This window comes from Cucurbita pepo, chromosome 7, assembly GCF_057944985.1.
Source record: "Cucurbita pepo subsp. pepo isolate OVF chromosome 7, ASM5794498v1, whole genome shotgun sequence".
NCBI lineage: Eukaryota > Viridiplantae > Streptophyta > Magnoliopsida > Cucurbitales > Cucurbitaceae > Cucurbita > Cucurbita pepo.
The window spans coordinates 8749222-8770164 of NC_141804.1; the positions used below are offsets into that span (position 1 = coordinate 8749222).

The window sequence follows — 20943 nt, forward strand, 5'->3', positions numbered from 1 at the left end:
CCCTTTTTGGCTGGTTGTGGATGAGGAGGGATTCAAACCCCGGTCGTGGTTAGTAGCCACGTGCTCTAATCCTTTGAGCTACAGGCCCCACCCTGTCTCCACTAGATCTGTACTCAGGGGTACCCTAAAAAAAAGAACCTTTCCTCTCCAGCCATTTGCCATTTCAGGTTAGCAAAATATATCGATATACACATTCCTTACTTAAAACCAGATGCTTGTACTCATATTCCCAAAAATCAGATTACACCTTCCATTATTTAATAATTAGTTACACATAATAAACTTATCAACTTCACACTGAGAACTCATAATTTCCCTATGAAAAATTATAAAAAGGAAGAAAAAAAGATTACAGAAGAACTTGAAGCGAAATGAAAAAGGTACAAAAAAAAGAAAAATGAAAAATCTAGATTAGATTATGATTTCCCCCCGGCGGCACAGAATTCTGAGGAAAGGGAACAAAAGGGTCTCCAAAAGGATTAGACTGACCAAATTGTTGCATTTGTTGGTGATGTTGTTGCTGCATTTGTTGCTGTTGAGGGTACTTGCTCTGAGGCAACTGTTGTTGATAAGGTACCATCATCATAGACTCATCTAAATGCAACTGTTGTTGCTGAGGGAACGCGTTTGTTTGTAACGCTTGATGCTGCTGCTGCTGTTGTTGCTGTTGGTAAAGCATTTGCTGCTGCTGAGCCATCATTGCTAATTGCACGTTCGAAGGAGGCGCTATACCGCTCGACATCGCAAATGGGTCGTGCTGCTGTTGGAACGGATTCTGCACATACATTTCACCGTATGTTCCATATCCTGCATTTTGCAGCTGAATATTTCTTCTGGCATGTTCATCTTCGTACAAGCTATCGAGCAGTAGCTTGTCGAACCCGCCCGCCTGATCCAGAACACAAACTTATCTACCTCATTACATGAAACTTTTAACTCAATAAACCTTACCATGCAGCTAATTCGTCGCTAATCAAGCTAAGATAATATAATTCTATGTAAGCGTATTCATAAAAGGACTCGAAGATGTTAGGAATCACAACCCTCCACAATGGTATAATATTGTCCATTTTGAGTATAAGCTCTCGTGGCTTTGCTTTGGGCTTCCCCAAAAGGCCTCGTTCCAATAGAGATGTATTCCTTACTTATAAATTCATGATCATTCCCTAAATTAGCCAATGTGGGACTCTCCTCTCCCAACAATCGGTACAATCCTCAACCGAAGATATCACCAGCTATTCAACCAAAAACATAAGAATCTATCTGTATTTTTTAATGTCAGATGTTCCAACCAAAACAAGGGAAGCAACAAACAGCTGAATTTCATACTAGTCACAGCTTTGATAAGAAGAGTGTAGAATCTTGCATTCCAATATTGAAGGAGAAATAATGAATCAGAAAAGTGAAGGGGAGGATAAAAACCAGTTTGCTTCCGACCGTTGAACCAGCATTATTGGTTGGTGTGGTAACAAGGGATAGCTCCCAACCACTACCGCCAAAGTCACTCAAAGCACGATTTGCAGAAGACGGATCATTCCCTGCATAATTAACAACTTCAGGAGATAAATGGACGGTAAGCCAATATGATTTATTATTTGAGTTCTTAGCTGTAGACTCATTTGGTAAGCCAATATGATTTATGCAAACACACATAATATGTGCCACGGGGAGGCGCGTGGCGCTTATAGACGACTCGAAAAATAAGCAAGAAATTTCTAAATCAAATGGCGGCCAGACGTACCATTTGAAACTATAGCAAGGGCTAAAGCATTGTTATGCTCAATTTCTGCAATCCTAGGATTTATTTCCTTAAGACCCTGCGTGGGAAGTTATCACTCAATGTAACAGGAGAGACAGTTCAGCTTCAGCCTGCAAGAAAATGCTTCACTTGAAAAATCTTACCAGAAAATCACTTGTATCCTCAGTTGCTATTAGAGGTGGAGGTTCAGGGACGCTCTCTTCTTTCTGTTGGGGTTCTTCCTCTGTTTCCTCAAGAGGTTTGTTGTCAACATTTTCTACCTCCTTTTCAATTTCAGCAGGTTCCTCAGGCTCTTCCGGTTTCTCAGTCATCTCCTCTGCCACTCGGTATTCCTGTCTCAAAAATGACAAATCCAATGAAGAACATAGAGCTAAAGCTTTTATATAGCACACTCATTCACCAGAATCTGATCATGTAGAGAGGTTCTTTAGTGTTCATATAGATATATACACATGTTATATCCACAAAGTCGAGATAAAAACTTTTGGGAATTGGAAAGTTTATCTCACCAGTCTCTTATTAACAGAAGCTGTCTGGGGTGCTTCTCTTATGTATTCTTCCATTGTTGCAAGAAATGATGGAGGCGGCTGTTGATTGCATAAAATGAATATTGTAAGAAGCTTTTCTAAGATTTGGATCTAGAGAAAGGAAGAAACTGGAACCTGTTTCAATATGGGAAACTGAAAAGTTCTAGCAAGTTCCAATCCCTTACAATATTCATAAAAATCCGCAAGATTTTCAGCCTATGAACAAGAAAACTTGAAAGAGTTAACTTTATTGTACTATTTTTCAACTGCGATATTTTATCTGTTCAATACTCCATATTTTCATACGCAGAACCAAAACAGACAGTCAAAATACCTGGTGGCTGGCTCTTTTGTATATATTGAGAGCTTTAACTGCATCATGCCTTGGCATGCCAAAGAACTGTAAGAAGACAAACTTAAGTGTTATAATGAATAATAAAATAGCACCAGTTCTTTAGTAAAAAGCTAGTGGTAAATTCGGAGCAGGATTCCTACCATGTCCACAAGGTTTATTATTCCATCATTTATTGCACAATAGATTTTAAAGCTCTCTTTGAGTACCTTCATAACATAAAATTCAGAGCAAGAACATTATGGAATGAGTAACATGATTCACGAAGATATACAATTGCAAAAGGAGGCCCAAAAGTAAAACAGTTGATATGCTTCTTGATCACTTTCTTGGAAAAGGGTTAAGAACGAAGGTTACCTTCTCATATGTTTTCATGATATGAGATTAAGCATGAATGAGTAACTAATTAAGCTTTATGGTTAGAAGTAAGCAACCAAATCATGAACTAATCCCATATATTGGGTCCGAAACGCAGCAACTTACGAGAGCCAGGGCGTACTGGATAAGATAATTACTATACGCTGCTCCTTCTGGCTGCAAAATAAAAGAGCCCCACAATCCACATTGTTAATATAATAGCCATCTTCTACGTATACAAAGGAGACCCCTATTCAGCTATTACCTGACATCCCATAAGGCGGTAGAGAACCTGCTGCAATGCGGGTAGCTGGTCCAGTAGCTCATCAGAGTTCAGCAAGCGTGTCCTACTATGTACCTGTTAAAGAAGGGATTTCATGATTATGAAGGAATGACCAATTTCGACATGAGATTTTAATTTTCGACATTGCTAACCTTCGTCGATCCTGGCGATGTTTTTGTTAGACGTTCCGATTCAATATCGTACTTCAAGACTCTGTAACATTCAAGTCGCTCTTCTAGAAAAAGGGCATAGGTCCTTACCCATGCAGAACAATCCCAAGCTTCATAATGCAACAATTTAAAGTAAAAATTATGGAAGAACACCTCATCAGCATACTTGGTAAATTCATAGAAATTGAAGAGGAGCATTCTACCAAGAGGACTTGAATCATCCTTAAAATTTGATATTTGGAGAACGTGTCCTTTTTGTGAATAGTTGAGAAGTTCTTCCCTGAAAGTTGGATCACCCTCTCTCAATGTCCTATGTACAACTATCAACGTCTTCAAGGCAACCTATCAGAAACAACAGAGTAACGCCCTAAATTTCGGTGGATTCGAGTTTCTAATTCGATCTCTAATGCCCTATCTCCCTCATTACAAAAGTTCCAAACGCAACCCTAGAAAAACGGAACATACAACGAACAAACGAGAAAACAAAATCGAAACGAAAATGATAGATAGAGAATTTACGATCCAGTTCCGCGTCTTCGACAATCTCTTCGCCAATGCATGAATGCAATACGCCACATCCGCCCGAGGCCTCACAACGGACGTCGCCGTAAAGATTTCTACCAATAAGAGAACAAAAATAAGCAAATCCTAACCACGAATTTCACAACCTAAACATCAAAGATTCGAAGAAAGAAAACTGACTTCGAACATGACGTTCTTTAGGCGGACATTCAACATGATTGGTAGCCTTAACAATGGCGATATCCAAATCCTTAAGCCAAAACAGAAAATCAGATCAATTATTGAACATGTGAAGAGAAATCATTCATTTGATTCATTGATTCAATTAGAAACAGATTTGGAGGATTAACCTTGAATTCGCTATTGACCTTGGCGAGGCCGACCTTGGTGGAGTCCTTGAGAGCGCCATAAGCTTTGCGGAAGCTCTGAAATGTGCCCATGGAAGCCAGAATCCGTTGATGATTGATCAGAGAGATAGAGAGAGAAAGGAAATGGTGATCATCTTCTCTCCTCCGTCATTGGTTCTCTATAACAAACCAAAACGAGCGATCGACGAAAATGATGACAAAAAAAAAAAAAAAAAAAAATTAAAAAAATTAAAAAAAATTAAAAAAAATTTGAAAATGAATTTTCGTTGAAGGTCGGGAAAAATGGCGGGTTTCAGTTACCGGTTTTTTTCTTTTTTTTTTTTAATATTTTAATTTTGATGTGTCGTGTTGTGTTTTTACAATAAAGCCCTTCAGATTTCCGGTTTGGGTGGCGGGAATACAAGGTTAATTTCGTCATTGTGAGCATGGAATTGGATCCCCCCGTTCTGATTGGCTGGAATGCATCTTACACGTGGCGCTGAAGACTACGTGGCACTAATTGAATACAAGAGTGAGCTGAGGTGGCATTTTTTTTTTTTTTGTTCCTATAACGGACACCGTTCATCTTGTTTGGTCCGTTATCGTAAAGAGTGCAACACTAGGCCCACAGATTTAAATGTGGGTGTCATTCATTTTTGTTAGGTAAACGTTACATGGGTTAAAAGAAGTTGTATATACTAGGCTCACACGTATGATGCAAACTTCGTTATTGTTATTGCTAGCACGAAAAAATTGATTTGCCTTTCTTTCATGTAACAATACAGTCAAATGGAATGTATGAACTAGGATTGCACGGGCCAAGAAGTCAATGGGAGTCGACCCCATTGGTGGTCAACTATTGTAACAGTCCATGTCCACCGCTAGCAAATATTGTCTTATAATTTGCTAGAGAGGGGTAGTCGCTTCCCTTTTGGATTTCCTTCTCGAGGCTTTTAAGAAGCATGTTTGCTAGAGACAGGTTTCCACACCTTTATAAAGCTTTCTCCAACCGATGTGGGATCTCGCAACCTACCGCTTTAGGCGTAGCGTCCTCACTAGCACTTGTTCCTTTCTCCCCAACTGATTTGGGATCTCACAATCCACCCTCTTTCGAGCCCAGCATCCTCGCTGGTACATTGCCCTTTGTCCACCCTCCTTTGAAGCTTAGTGTCCTCGTTGACACACCATCCAGTGCCTAGCTCTAATACCATTTGTGACAGCACAAGCCCACAATACTTTCCTCTTTGGGCTTTCCCTTTCGGACTTCCCCTCAAAGTTTTTAAAACGCATATGCTAGAGAGAGGTTTCCACACCCTTATAAAAATGTTTCGTTCTCCTCTCCAACCGATGTGGGATGTCACAGTCCACCTCCCTTCGAACCTAGTATTCTCGCCCGTACTCGTTACTCTCTCCGATCGATATGTGATCTAGTTTGATGATGTTATATAAAATATAAAACCAAATGGTAGGAACCCAAAAATGGATTGCCATGCTTTTGCCCATAGTTTTGGCAGTGAATTAGATGAGGCAATATGATAAAGAAAGGCCAAAAATAGGATAAGCTGCAAAATGCAAAATCTTCCCTTGAAAATGAAAGTGCTTTTGTAACTTTCTCTCCTGTATCAATTTGTGAGAATATATATATATATATTATATATCTTAGAGATATTCGTAATCAATTAATATTTTATCTTATAATTTAATTAGCAGTATATTTTATTTTATACTCAAGATTTAATTAGTTTATATTTTCCCCTTATTTTTAGTTATTAGTTGATAGCTTGTATCCTATTTAAAACGTGGAACATCACCTCTATTTTTCATTCTGAAGGTCACTGTAAATACCAGTTTTCAAATATTAACTTTCTAATATCCAAATTTAGTTTCAATATTTTAAATAAATCTTTGTATTTTTATTGAAAGAAAGTAATTACTTTTATTTACCCAAGTCAAATTAAAAGAAATTTTAATAATTTTAAAATTTATTGAAAAATATTGAAAATATTTAAGATATTTATATATATTTTTTAAATTTAAACGTAGATATGAATTAAATTTAGTTTCTTTTCTTTTCACACTTTTTTTATTTAAAAAAAACTTTAAAATTCTTTTAAAAAAAAAATAATAATAATTTGTTTTTAGCGAGTCTTCCTCGTTGCCAAAATTTAAATAAGGAAACTCGTTCATGTGACATCAATAATAAATTTGTTTGAGAGAAATGAAAGGTAAAAGAAAATAGAATCTAATTTTTATTTAGATTGAAAGTAGATACTTATACCAGAAATCTTTAGAATCTGTTTATATTTTCAACTTGGTTTAAAGATGAATGAATCACGAGTATAGGGTATGCATGTCGTAAACTTCCTTGCAAGGCCAACTAGAGATGTATATTTTATCTCATAAAGACCTGTTCTAAAGAGGATAGAGATTCCCTGTTTGAACGGTAAATGAGGAAAGAAGTGGAGAGAGATTTCTTCCCGTTAAATAAATATAAAGAAATAAAATTCTTAATTTACTTCTAAATTTATGACTGTATCAATTTTTATCCTAAAATTGTCAACTCACAAAATAAACCATAAAAATTTAACCAACTTAAAAATGTTTAACCCAACCCAACTTTTATGTATCTGGTTGGATAGTTCGGTCAGGTTGCCAACAAAAAAGTTGTCAACCCACCACCAACGGAACCAAATTTTAGGTTTTTAAAAAATTGAATCCAAAAAAAAAAAACTAACACAACCCCACTTTTATAGTTTTGGTTACCTAGTTCAACTAGGTCAGGTTATCAATTAGTATAGTTAGTATGAACGCCCCCGAATATTTGTGAGTTCGGCACAAAATAATTTAATGGTTAATCTAAAACTTAAATTTATGGGGTTAAAATTAGTGAATGAATTAGCAAAAATTAACCAAATCTATGGTCAAATTTGATGAATCGAAAGTTTAGAGTAAAAATTGATACAATACACGTAGAGGGTAAAAATTAATTTTTCTTTTTATATAAAAATAAACACGTTTTCTTTAGTCTAACAAACGGATAAACCAAAGATTAAACCATCAATATTCAAGAATACAATAATTATTCACCGAACTAATCTCTTTTAACTTTGACATGTTAATCAAACATATATATACTTTAATCAGTTGAACTATAATCGAATTAGAATAAAAAAATCCGTTCACACGAGAACAAAGAACACAAAAATTTTGCATAATATGAAGGACGAGAAGATAAAATGTGAGAGGTGCATGATAGGGTTAACTAATGCGTTAGGGTTTACAAAGAGAATGAGCCAATCCAAAAAAAAAAAAAAAAAAAAAAAAAAAAAAAAAAAAAAAAAAAAAAAAAAAACCACATCCTTGTCTTTATCCAATATCATACCCTCATAGATTTCCATCTCATCCTCACTTTCAAGATAAGATTTTTTTTTTTTTTTTTTTTTTTTTTTTTTGTTTGCAGTAAATTTACCATTCATTTATTAAATATATGTAGTAAAGTTTTTCCATAATAGAAATTAAATTGAAATTAATTAACTTATATTAAGAAAATAAGGAAATTAGACATAAATTAAATGGGATTTACATAATTTTAATTTGAGTTTTGAAAGGGTAATTTAGAAAATAAAATAAAATAAAATAATTATTTTTTTAATTGAAACGTAATCACAAGTGATTGAAGCTAATAAGCCCAACGTTTGATGGCCAAATGCCACACATAATCCCTCAAAAGATACCAAAAAGGTCCCAATCATTGCACCCTTTAGACAAATCATCCACGTCATTTTTTCTTGATGCACGTGACCCCTCTCCAACCCCTTTGCCACCTCAGCCCTAACAAAATCTACTTCCCCCAATCACTGCCTGCCACCTCATTAGATAAGAAATTCCCTTTCCTCTCTTCCCTACGTGTCTCCCTCTTACTGGAGAAAGCCGATATATGAACTTTCCTTCCCCACTAGGGGCTCCATTTACCAATATGCCCCTCCCTCTATTTTTTTCAAACTTTCTTACTACTACTACTACACACTATTAAACTATTATCATTATTCTATTATATCGACCTAAAGAACCGTCTATACTATATTCTTAAAATACCCAATTGAGAACGAGATTTTTCTATGAAAAATATCTCACAAAGTGAAGATTCCTTAAACCGACCATGTATGTTACATTAATAACTAAAATCTCATAGAGTTTAAACACATGTTATAATGTATCATTAACCATAGGGTAAGGGGCAGCATTGTGCTGTATCTCTATTTATGTGTTGGTCGAGTTGACCCAACAAAAAAAATATTAACCTATTGTCACAATCACACTTTGATGGACTTGCGATTGTGCGGCATTCACTTTCCAGCAACAAGTGTTAAGCCTATTCGTTCGGCCAGACGATGTATGCTTGAGCCTCTGGCCCCAGTTCAAGAAGAAAGTTTAATAGGACGGGGGTTGAGAGATTTCGAAAGAGAGTTTTGAAAGCAAGATTTGAGAAGTTGAAATTGGTGTTCTATGGGAATATAAGCAAAAAGCAACAACAACGGCTTACTGATATAACTATTGGATAGGGGATATGACGGGCCGACATGAATTTTCAATTTTTCGAAATTTCAACCTATCCCAACCTAAATTGAAACAAAAGAAACTAACTCAACACAACATTTATAGTTTGGTTGAGTAGTATGAGTTTATTGAGTTTTCGAGTCATATAAACACTCTTATCAAACGAAATGAAACTAAAAAGTCAAGATTCTTCTACTCGAGCAATCCGAACCAATGCCCTCCCTGTTCTGTTACTGTTTTTGTTTAGTTAATGTTTGAATAGGGAGGGGTAAATCAGTCAAATGGGGAAGATTGAAAGGAATTTCATCATATAAACAAATATATAAAATGAAGAAGAGAAATAAAATCCAGTAGTCCCTACAGGACTGCAGAAACTCATCCTTGTCTCGTCTTGTGTTTTCTTCCTATTTAGTAATTTCCAGAGAGAGAGAGAGAGAGAGAGAGAGAGAGAGAGAGAGAAATTCTTTGTTTCTCTCTGCAGAATTGCTATATGTACATCACACCCAAAGGATCTTTCCCTTATATCTTCTCAACCTCGTGAGTTTCTTCTCTCTTCTTCTTGTTCTTCTTCTTGTTCTTCTCTGTTTTTTTAGGAAATTCAGACTGTGAAAATTAGAAATCAGAGTGTTTGTTTTCTTTATTGGGTTAGTGAATTAGTAGTGTTCTTGTTTGGTGAGAGATTACCCATTTCCATGGAAGTTCGAAATTCCTTTGGTTTTCTTGGGGCTAGAGAGAGATGAACTGGGAAAAAGAAGAGAGAGAGAAGGGGGATTTTGTTTTTTGAAGTTTTGGGGTTTTGGGATTTTGGTTTCTCTTGGATTTTTCCTTTCTTTTTTGCCTTTTTGAGCTAAGGATCTTGTTTTTGTTCTTGTTTGGATTTTTCTTAGGTAGGGTTTAAGGGTTTAGAAGAAAACCGACACTCATTTCCTCCAATTTTCCAGGTTTGTAATGGAATTGAGCTGTTTTGGAGTTTCAGGATTTGGGATTTTTCTTTGAAATCTCGAGAAAAACTTTCTTGGTAACCAAACAGAATTTACAGGGTGTGTGTATTTTGTTGCTTTGTTCTAACTCTCCAATGTCTTCTCCATTCATAAGTGGTGGTGGAAGAGCTTACAATTTCGACCTTGAAATTGTGAAATCTCCATCATCTTCATGGACAAGAACTTCTCAAACTTCATCTCCTTCTTCAACTCTCTCTGAAGCAATTTCAACTCGGAAATCCAGAACTCCCAGAAAACGCCCAAATCAAACCTACAATGAGGCCACAGTTTTGCTATCTACGGCATATCCTAATGTTTTCTCTACCAAACATCTCACGAATCCACGCAAATTCACTAAATCACACGACTCTCTGTTCTGTGAATCCGCCGAATTGTTGTTGCCTTTCCGAGTAATCGATAGCTCTGGATTTCTCCTAAACCAACCGCTTCTACATGAAAAACCTAATTCCCAAATCCAATCGAAATTGGCGAATCTGTGGGAGAGTCGGCCATGTTCCAGCCCAGGGGAGATCGATTTCCAACCGAATTCGATGGAGATGGAAGATTTCGATGCTGAATCGATTCTCGACGAGGAAGTCGAAGAAGGAATCGATAGTATCATGGGGAATCTGAGTGTGGATAACCTAGAAACAGCTAATTCAGCGCAAGATTGTTCTAGCGATAACCCTAAGAATCGGAATTGTTACTGGAATCCAATCGGCTTAGGGTTCAACCAGAAATTCGAATTCGGATTCGGAATGCGGAAGGCAATCGAACGAGCAGCAATCCGACGAGTCGACGACGGAAACTGGTGGCGATTTCCAACAGTCGACGTAGTCGACATCTCTCCTAAACTAAATCCAAAGCCACCAGCACCAACACCGACCGTCGCCTCAACTAAAAAGAAGAAGAAGAAAATGGAGAAACTTACAGTGATCGAATCGAAAAAAACCGCACCGCCAAAGGAGAAATCATCAGAGAAACCGACGATTCCGAAATCTAAACCTCCTGGTTTGCTTCTGAAACTGAACTACGAAGCCGTCGCCGACGCTTGGTCCGCCCGAGGATCTCCATTTTCCGACAACAATCCGGGATCCAAATCGGCGGGAAATGATGTAAATGTACGTCTCTCAACCCGCTCCCGTAAATCAAAACCCATAAAACCCTGAAAAAAAAAAAAAAAAAAAAAAAAAACTCCCCTCCCCTTAATTACTGTTTTATCCTCCAATAAAATAAATTAAAATTAAAAAAAAATTATATTTTTAGTCTTTATATTTTTTATTAAATATTTTTTAAAATATATTTTATCATTACACCCGTCATTAACAAACGGCTCATAAAAAAAACCGTTAATTTACTAACGATAGAAATAAAATAAAAATTAAAAGAAAAAGGGTAATATTGTAAATAGCAAAACTTATTTTTACTGAGAATGGGTTAATTTCACGTGAAATGACGAAAGTATCCTTGTTTGTTTGCTTTATATGGAGTAACATGAACTAAAGAGTGAGGGTTACTTTTGGAAATTGGCAGGCCAGGCTGGCGCAGATTGATTTATTTTCGGACGGTGGAGGATTATTGAGAGAAGCCAGTGTATTACGGTACAAGGAGAAAAGGCGGACCCGCTTATTCTCGAAGAAGATCAGATATCAAGTCAAGAAAGTCAACGATGATCTACGGCCCAGATTGAAGGTATGTATGTGACTATGGTACATCCACCCTCATCTGATTGTGGCCCGTTTTCTTAATTATATATTTATATTATAACCTCTATTTAATTTATTTTTTATAAAACAAAAAATTTATGAATTAGATTGAGTTGAATCGAACCAATTCAAATTTTTGGTTAATTTTTTCATTATTTATTTTCCCGCAACTTTTAAAATTAATTTTTTAATTATTTTGAAACCAAATTTTTAAAATATATATTGAAATTGAGTTGTATACTTTAAATAAATATTTAGAAATAAATATACAGATGCTTACTTTTATTAAAAATAAATTACTCGAACAACTCGAATCAACCACTTTCTTTACTTTGGCAGGGACGATTTGTGAGAAGACCTAATTCGAGCGCCACCGAAGAGATAGAGAAGTAGGGTTTTAAGGCTCAAAATGTGTGCTCTTGAGTTGTCAACCTCAGTTTTATTATCAAGAAAAGCTTGTCTTACCTCTTATTTTAGTGTCTTCTTCTATACATACATATATACATATATATATATATATATATATATATATATATATATATATATATATATATATATATATATCTTACTGTGTATACGGCCTTAAGTTCTCATGGATTTGCTTTGGGCATCCCAAAAGGCCTCATACCAGTAGAGTTAGTATTCCTCACTTATAAACCCATGATCATTCCCTAAATTAGTCGATGTGGGACTTCCATCATCCAATAAAATTGTGAGGTTGATGACAGTACGTAACACGACAAAGCAGACAGTATCTGCAGGTGTGGACTTGGGCTGTTACGAATTGAATTAGAGCCAGACACCAGGTGATGTGTCAGCGAGGATAGTGAAATCTCATATCGGTTGAAGAGGGGAATGAAAGGCTAGAGAGAGGGAACAAAACGTTACTTATAACGGTGTGAAAACCTCTCCCTAATAGACCCATTTTAGAAGCGTGAGGCTGACAGCAATACGTAACGGGCTAAAATGAACAATATCTACTGGCAGTAGACTTGAGCTGTTACACATGAGACCTCCAAATTGACTATCCATAATACACTCATATATGCACGTACAACCATCACATTCGTCACATAATAATCACTTATTTAAAATACAGCACAATTCAACCTAGTCCGAAGATTTATTAGGAGAACCATTTAGCTTAAGTCTTCCTTAACCTCGACCTAACCAACCCAATAAATAAGCATAAATTAGAGGTCTTAGTAATACGTTGTAAACCTTTGTGAAAAAAGGGATTGTGAGGTCACAAACTTTACAGTAAAATTACCAAAATGCTTGCTCGTTCATCTAAAGCCAGCTCTCATTTCGCCAATCTGATTTCATGGGTTTAACTCGATTCAAATCAAACCACGAACCATTATGGGAAATAGAGCTCACCTCAAACCGACGCTGGAATCCAACCTTTTTACACATATCATTAAAAAATGTGCTAGCGAGAGCTTACAGTCACCAATCCGACTTTGTATGCTAGCAACATTTGTAGTTGTCGACTTTGGTGGTCGAACATTGGGCATCGTTTGAGGAAGAGCGAGATGGAAGCAATGATGTACGAGAGCATTTGAAACGTTGAATAACAATTTGACCAAATACGTTAAATTATTTGTTCAATTGAAAGTTGAAGATAATGTGTCGCCATCTCAATTAATAAAAATACTCATAAATTTTTTAAAAAATAAAAATAAAAATAAAAATTATATCTCATATTATTTACCAGCTTTAATAGTTTTCAAATTAAAAGTATTTTTGAAAATTTAAGAGTATTTATTTTAATAAAATAAAAAATTAAGAGATAATTTTAAATATCTTTTAAAAATTAATTAAATATATATATATATATATTTTTTTTAGTTTAAAGATATTTTTGACGCTGAGAGATATTTTTAATTTAATTCGGATATTATTAAAATAAATTTATGGATATTTTAAAAATAAAATCTTTATATAAGAGAGGTTGGATGATGAAAGTCCGAGCATTTTGGCTTATGCTCAAAGTGGACAATATCATACCATCGTGGAGAGTTGTGTTCGTCTAACATGGTATCAGAGCATCATTTTTAACGAGAGCTACTATAGTTTTTGTTGTGTTCGTCTAACATGGTATCAGAGCATCATTTTTAACGAGCGCCACTATAGTTTTTGTTGTGTTCGTCTAACATGGTATCAGAGCATCATTCTTAACGAGAGCCACTGTAGTTTTTGTCGTGTTCGTCTAACATGGTATCAGAGCATCATTCTTAACGAGAGCCACTGTAGTTTTTGTCGTGTTCGTCTAACATGGTATCAGAGCATCATTCTTAACAAGAGCCACTGTAGTTTTTGTTGTGTTCGTCTAACATGGTATCAGAGCATCATTTTTAACGAGAGCCACTGTAGTTTTTGTTGTGTTCGTCTAACATGGTATCAGAGCATCATTCTTAACGAGAGCCACTGTAGTTTTTGTTGTGTTCGTCTAACATGGTATCAGAGCATCATTCTTAACGAGAGCCACTGTAGTTTTTGTTGTGTTCGTCTAACATGGTATCAGAGCATCATTCTTAACGAGAGCCACTGTAGTTTTTGTTGTGTTCGTCTAACATGGTATCAGAGCATCATTCTTAACGAGAGCCACTGTAGTTTTTGTTGTGTTCGTCTAACATGGTATCAGAGCATCATTCTTAACGAGAGTCACTGTAGTTTTTGTTGTGTTCGTCTAACATGGTATCAGAGCATCATTCTTAACGAGAGCCACTGTAGTTTTTGTCGTGTTCGTCTAACATGGTATCAGAGCATCATTCTTAACGAGAGCCACTGTAGTTTTTGTCGTGTTCGTCTAACATGGTATCAGAGCATCATTCTTAACGAGAGCCACTGTAGTTTTTGTTGTGTTCGTCTAACATGGTATCAGAGCATCATTTTTAACGAGAGCCACTGTAGTTTTTGTTGTGTTCGTCTAACATGGTATCAGAGCATCATTCTTAACGAGAGCCACTGTAGTTTTTATTGTGTTCGTCTAACATGGTATCAGAGCATCATTCTTAACGAGAGCCACTGTAGTTTTTATTGTGTTCGTCTAACATGGTATCAGAGCATCATTCTTAACCGAGCCTCTGTAGTTTTTGTCATTAGTTTTTAAATTTTATTATTTCAATAATTTACCCAAAAAAAAAGGAAAAAAAAGAAAAAAAAAACCTGCATTTCCTTGCTTCCTTTCTCTCTTCCTTCGTCCTCTTAAAACCTTCTGAAAATCTCAACCCTAACTTCTTCCTCCTTCTTCATCTTCCTCCATGGCCACCAACGCAACTACAGAGAATGGCTCCACTGATGCCGACGCCCTCAATTCCAGCCCCCAACTTGCCTGTGAAGCTGCTGCAGAACCGGACTCTACGGAAGCCGGTGGCGCCGAATCCGACATTGATCCCTCTAACCAAGACTATTTATCGGCTCCCGCTTCGGATTCTGTACCTCACGAAAGTCCCAATCATGCTGGCGCTTCCGATAAAAAGTGGCCTGGATGGCCCGGAGACTGCGTTTTCCGGCTTATTGTACCGGTCGTTAAAGTCGGCAGCATTATTGGGCGCAGGGGCGATCTTATCAAGAAGATCTGTGAGGAAACTAGGGCTAGAATTCGTGTTCTTGATGGTGCTGTTGGCACTCCTGATCGCGTCGTGAGTGTTTTTTTTTTAATTAATTTATTTACTTAGCAATGGAAATGGCTTTGTTACTCATGGTTACGTAGGGATGACGAGTTGAATCTCTATCTTTATATTGGTTTAAACTGGATTAAATGATTCATAGTCTAAAAATATCTCCATTTTCGTGCCCTCAGGTTTCCAGAAAACCAAGGCCGTTCTTCCATCTTTGGCTGGTTCCATCAATTTTATACTAGTTAGTCATGAAAACTATTTCCCACTTCTTTCACAGCTGCGTCCGATAATAGGTCAAGTAGTTGTATAAATGGAGCTTCTTGTGGTCGAAAGAAACATATATTATAGAATTGAGGTCTGTTCCATGGTGGCGCAATGCTCTTATCACTTAGAAGTAGAGTTAGACTTGGGAGGCAAAAGGGTTTTTTTTTTTTTTTTTTTTTTTTTTTTTTTTAATGAACATTTTGATTTTTTTTTCCTATAATTATTTGTTAGGCTTAGTTACTATGGAATTTTTTTTCCCCACGTAGTTTAGGTTTTATTTGAGCTCTTCTTGTGGGTTCTTTTTCTTTGCATGCCCTTGTATTTTCTTTAAAATTTTCAAGGAAACCCCGGTTTTCAATTGAAAAAAAATAAAGACTTGAGGCAAAATATTACAGTGATCTGTCTATTAACTTCCATAATCTTGTTGTTTTTGGATAGGCTGCTTTTACATTATTTTGTTTACTGTTTATTTAAGATTATGCACCTTATACTCAGAGGAGTGCCCGAGTGATTGTGACTAGGTTCAATGAGGAACTGTAATATATATAGATCAGAGGTATAACTTTTCCTTTTTGAAGGCTGTTGCAATAACAATATTGGATGCTTCACTTTGATTTGAAAGAAAAATTTGGATGCATTCTTGTACAATTTCTTTTGAGTAGGAGATCTTGTTTTATCTTGTTCGTTCAGCTTTTAATGTTTTAGTTTTTACTTCAGGTGCTAATTTCAGGAAAGGAAGAGCCTGAGGCACCCCTTTCCCCTGCAATGGATGCAGTTTTAAGAATCTTTAAACGTGTGTCTGGATTTTCTGAGAATGAAGATGAGGCTAAAGCTTCATTCTGTTCAGTCCGGTTACTGGTGGCATCAACTCAAGCAATCAATCTAATTGGAAAGCAGGGTTCATTAATCAAATCTATACAGGAGAGTACAGGGGCTTCTGTGAGAGTTTTATCAGGAGGTAGGCTTTTGTTCTCTGTATTTCACTTCACGTGTCAGGCTCTTTTACTGACCGGTTTTGGACTTGGCTACATGAAATCTACCTGATAGCTAAATTTTAGAGACATCAGAAAGGCTATTGTTGAGGGAAAGACTATTAAGCACACACTTAAAAACCTCACAGCAAGGGAAGGATCATTTAAAAGAATAATAATGTCCCAAAGAAACCAGGAGATCAATAGAAAACATCCATCATTGTGAAAAATGCAAATGGGTCTAGTAAGAATTGATCCACCTTACTAAGCTTCGGTTTGGCAGTGTTTATGATAAGGTACATAGTTGTTATTCTTTAACCCTTTTGATCTCACTCCAATTTTATATTGATCAACTATTCGACCAGAGGGGTGATTCCGTTAGGAAAATTCGATCAAACGTTTGTAAGAAGTGGAAATTTGGGATGCCTCATTGCAAGATTGCAACCTCGCAAGTTGTTCTATATTAGAGTTTAGAATTGGATAGTTCGTAGAGACACAATACTGAAAGACCAGTGTTAGGCCACCCTTCCATATAAACAGTTAGACTCCAATTGTGGACAAGTTAGGAGTTCAAGTTTAAAGTACTCATCTCATTGACTATGAGTCCTTGAAGACAATACTAATATCCAAGAGGATCATTAGTGTCGATGGGGATTACAACTTTACCTTTTAAGGTTCCTTTTGGTTAAAAGAAACCCCTTCTCATGGTTGTCTGATTGAGCTTCCTTACTGGTAAGAGCTTACCATGTTTCTCCCCAAAGGAGAGGGGCCCTTGAGGTCAAAACTCCCTTTATTCATTAGCCCATTGAAAAGCCTTCCAGTAAAGGCATCTATCGTGTTATTTTGACATGTTTGATTTGAAGGATTAGAGTTGGTAATTAAAGCGAAGAAGAATTTCCATGATCTATCGTAGGTGTCTTTTGTTCAAATCAAACAACAAAACAAAATCAATTGGGTAGAAACTACCGGGTGAAAGGGAGTATTCGTACAAGTCTATTGTCAACTAGCGAAAGACCAATGGCAGTTGAATCTATTGAGAACAAAGTGTGGCCCTGATACCAACTGGCAAGCTTATTGGTCGTTAGGGGAATGGATTCACAATTTGTTCTCAATAAAATTGTGAACCCATTCCCCTAACGGCCAATAAACTTGAGAAAAATTTCAGTCCCATTCATCCCTAGGAATGTTTCTCAGTAGTCAGTTCTATTCCGAAATGCTAGTGATATTCCATGAAGACTACAGTGTAGTACTTAGGATGCCATGTACCGTTTCTATGATGGGCAACCATAAGTCATTCCCCAGTTAAGAGAATCATAATGCTCGAATCTATTTTAATGTTGTTAACCAAGTTTTCGTCATTGGAAATAGCAGACAGGTAGTTTATGTGGGGTTAATTGTTGGAGCAGGGAAGTGATGGAAAGTGGAAATAGAACTACATTGCTCAGCTTAGTATCATGGTTGCTCACATGCCTTTCCCTAGCTGCAAGCTACTTGTCTCATTACTCATTGCGCTTGGTAACGGTCATCCCCATAACATTGATCTTTGGAATGATTTAACTTGCACATACACTTCGTCACTTACAACCATTGTCTTCAACAATACGTAGATGTTGATGTTCAAATATTTGACCATTTGTGTCGATGTTTCCTTAACTAGTTGAGCTATGCTTAGATCGATGGTAGACGGTAGTCTTGTCACCACATTTGAACTTGTTGGTATAGGTGGCATGTCAACCTATTGTCAGCTAACCTTAGAGAAGCTTACTTAATCTCTGATTCACTAACATCTTTCTGTTGCTGATCCATGGTAAAGATGACCTAAAACTAAAAGTACATGACAATAGCTAGATAAATTAAGTGTTATTTCTTTCCTCAATTATGCTGTTATAAATCAAAGTAACCAAGTATGATGACTATTAACTTCAAGCCTTGAGATTCAGTCGACAGCTGCAAGCAAATAATAATGTTCTGAGATAATAATACATTTCCTACTATAGTCATTCATCTATGAGTACTCTCTGAATGTTCCCTTACTCATCTACATTCGATGCTTGCAGATGAGATGCCATTCTATGCTGGTCCGGATGAGAGAATGGTGGAATTGCAGGGAGAAACCTTAAAGGTTCTCAAGGCTCTAGAGGCAGTGGTGGGCCACCTAAGGAAGTTTTTAGTTGATCATAGTGTTCTTCCTCTATTTGAAAAGAGTGTAAGTTTTTTCCTCTTAGCTTATGTTCAACCTCCTCTTTTACCATATTTTAGGACTGCCAATGAATTGTTGCAACTTTTTTTTAATAGTTCAATACACCTGCCTCACAAGATCGCCAAACGGATGCCTGGGCTGACAAGTCCTCACTTCTTTCTGCATCTCAAAGTGTAATCTCCAACGAGTATCCTCCATCTTCAAAAAGAGAATCTCTGTTTTTTGACCGAGAAACTCATCTTGATTCTCATATTTCATCCTCCGGTATTTCTCTCTATGGACCAGATCGAGTGCTTCCTGCAATTCGATCATCAGGCGTTGGTCGCTCAGGTGTGCCCATTGTTACTCAGGTTGGTATATATGTAGTCATTGGTTGGAAATGGTCTATGTTGACTCAGGCCTGTGGGAGGCTGCAAACTATCCCATCATTGCATGTCCATTATTCTTTTTCCAGTCTTGAGGTCCGGCAAGCTGGAAGCTTGTCAGCTTTACATGTCCATCGTGTCTTGGAAACACTATGTTCAAAATGTTTGTCATATTGCATACAAGTATTATTTAGCATAATGCTGAATGGAGGCCGTGGGGTCACACAGTAGTTACCAAGTTCGTCTTTATCATCTTTGACCAAGTCACCTCTTTGTGGTTCCTGTCAGGTCACGCAGACAATGCAAATCCCGTTATCTTATGCTGAGGACATCATTGGAGTTGGAGGAGCAAATATCGCATTCATCCGTCGCAATAGTGGTGCAATCTTAACCATACAAGAGAGCAGGGGATTACCAGATGAAATCACTGTGGAAATAAAAGGCACTTCCTCACAAGTTCAGATGGCTCAACAATTAATTCAGGTAATATTTAATTTCCCCGTTTGCCTATTAACTTTGTGGTTATTGCTTGTTACGGTCCATAGCGTTGCGCTGCGATACTCTGTTTCCCATGTCATGCAAAAAGTTACTTATATTTCATTGTGCAACTGTAACGGCCCAGATCCACTGCTAGCGGATATTGTTCTCTTTGGGCTTTCCCTTTCGGGCTTCCCCTCAAGGCTTTAAAACGCGTCTGCTGGGAAAAGGTTTCCACTCCCTTATAAGGGTGTTTTGTTCTCCTTCCCAACCAATGTGGGACATCACAATCCACCCCCCTTCGGCGCCCAGCGTCCTCGCTGGCACTCGTTCCTTTCTCCAATTCGTTGTGGGACCGCCACCAAATCTGGTTTCCACTCCCTTATAAGGGTGTTTTGTTCTCCTCCCCAACCAATGTGGGACATCACAATCCACCCCCCTTCAGGGCCCAGCGTCCTCGCTGGCACTCGTTCCTTTCTCCAATTCGATGTGGGACCGCCACCAAATCCACCCCCCTTCGGGGTCCAACGTCCTTACTAGCACCCCGCCTCGTGTCTACCCCCCTTCGGGGAACAGCGAGAAAGCTGGCACATCGTCCGGTGTCTGACTCTGATACCATTTGTAACGGCCCAGATCCACCGCTATCAGATATTGTCCTCTTTGGGCTTTCCCTTTTAGGCTTCCCCTTAAGGCTTTAAAACGCGTCTGCTAGGGAAAGGTTTCCACTCCCTTATAAGGGTGTTTTGTTCTCCTCCCCAACCAATGTGGGACATCACAGCAACTCTTTCCTTGGCCAAAGTTTTAGCCTCAATGCTTCATTACACTAGATAGTTTCGGTTATTATTATGGATTACTAGGATTCTCGAGGAAAATAGCAAGCAAATGGTAACTGCTGGACATTGATATTTATGATTTTGTTTTCCTTGTATTGTACTTATAGGAAGCAATAAGTGGCCCTAAGGAACCAGTAACAAGCAGCAGCTATGGCAGGCTAGACACCACAGGCTTGAGGTCATCATACTCCCAGTTGGGTGCTTCAGGTTCATCTTACACTCCATCCTCTTTATCATCACAATCATATGGTGGTTATGGGTCATCTGGGTTAGGAGGGTACAGTACCTTCAGGCTCTAAATTGACTGATCTGCAGATTCATATCCACTCGGATTTGATACGCATCGTATTAATTCTTGTCTGTTAAGAGGATGAATGAATCATGTTGGAAGGTAGTTCTTGTAAAGTCAGCCTAAAGTAGTTAAAAAAACATTTTACCCTCTTGCATATCGAAACTGATTTAGCTGAGTAGATTCGTCTTACGTTTTCTTTTCCCTTCTTTTTCTGTGTCGATGTATTCGTTTGTGAGTAGGTTCTTCTTATTAGTCACTTCAGGTCATCCATCTAAAGTTTAAAGTTTAAAAGTATTTAGTTTTTAGTTCAACACGTTCTAACAATGTGGAGCATTCGAACTTTCGAGTTCTTGGT

General features: G+C 37.3%; 3 protein-coding genes across 3 annotated transcripts; 2 read left to right on the forward strand and 1 right to left on the reverse strand.

Moving 5' to 3' along the window:
* Positions 1–224: 224 nt before the first annotated feature.
* On the reverse strand, positions 225–4541 carry LOC111798245 (putative clathrin assembly protein At5g57200). The gene is made up of 15 exons (XM_023681276.2): positions 4321–4541; positions 4151–4220; positions 3968–4065; positions 3652–3790; positions 3431–3558; positions 3261–3353; positions 3122–3172; positions 2782–2847; positions 2621–2686; positions 2422–2502; positions 2269–2346; positions 1903–2091; positions 1742–1817; positions 1423–1538; positions 225–889 (listed from the first exon to the last, which is right to left on the reverse strand). Exons 1-15 carry the CDS (start codon positions 4408–4410, stop codon positions 407–409), a joined length of 1824 nt encoding a protein of 607 aa, XP_023537044.2. The 5' UTR covers positions 4411–4541; the 3' UTR covers positions 225–406.
* Positions 4542–9332: 4791 nt separating this feature from the next.
* Positions 9333–12031, forward strand: LOC111798700 (protein CHLOROPLAST IMPORT APPARATUS 2). Its single transcript, XM_023682005.2, has 3 exons — positions 9333–10975; positions 11388–11546; positions 11900–12031. Exons 1-3 carry the CDS (start codon positions 9950–9952, stop codon positions 11951–11953), a joined length of 1239 nt encoding a protein of 412 aa, XP_023537773.2. The 5' UTR covers positions 9333–9949; the 3' UTR covers positions 11954–12031.
* Positions 12032–14719: 2688 nt separating this feature from the next.
* On the forward strand, positions 14720–20742 carry LOC111799151 (RNA-binding KH domain-containing protein PEPPER). Its single transcript, XM_023682568.2, has 6 exons — positions 14720–15207; positions 16168–16408; positions 18479–18627; positions 18717–18971; positions 19275–19469; positions 20404–20742. The coding sequence occupies exons 1-6, from the start codon at positions 14827–14829 to the stop codon at positions 20593–20595; spliced, it is 1413 nt and encodes a 470-aa protein (XP_023538336.2). The 5' UTR covers positions 14720–14826; the 3' UTR covers positions 20596–20742.
* The last annotated feature ends 201 nt before the right edge of the window (positions 20743–20943 follow it).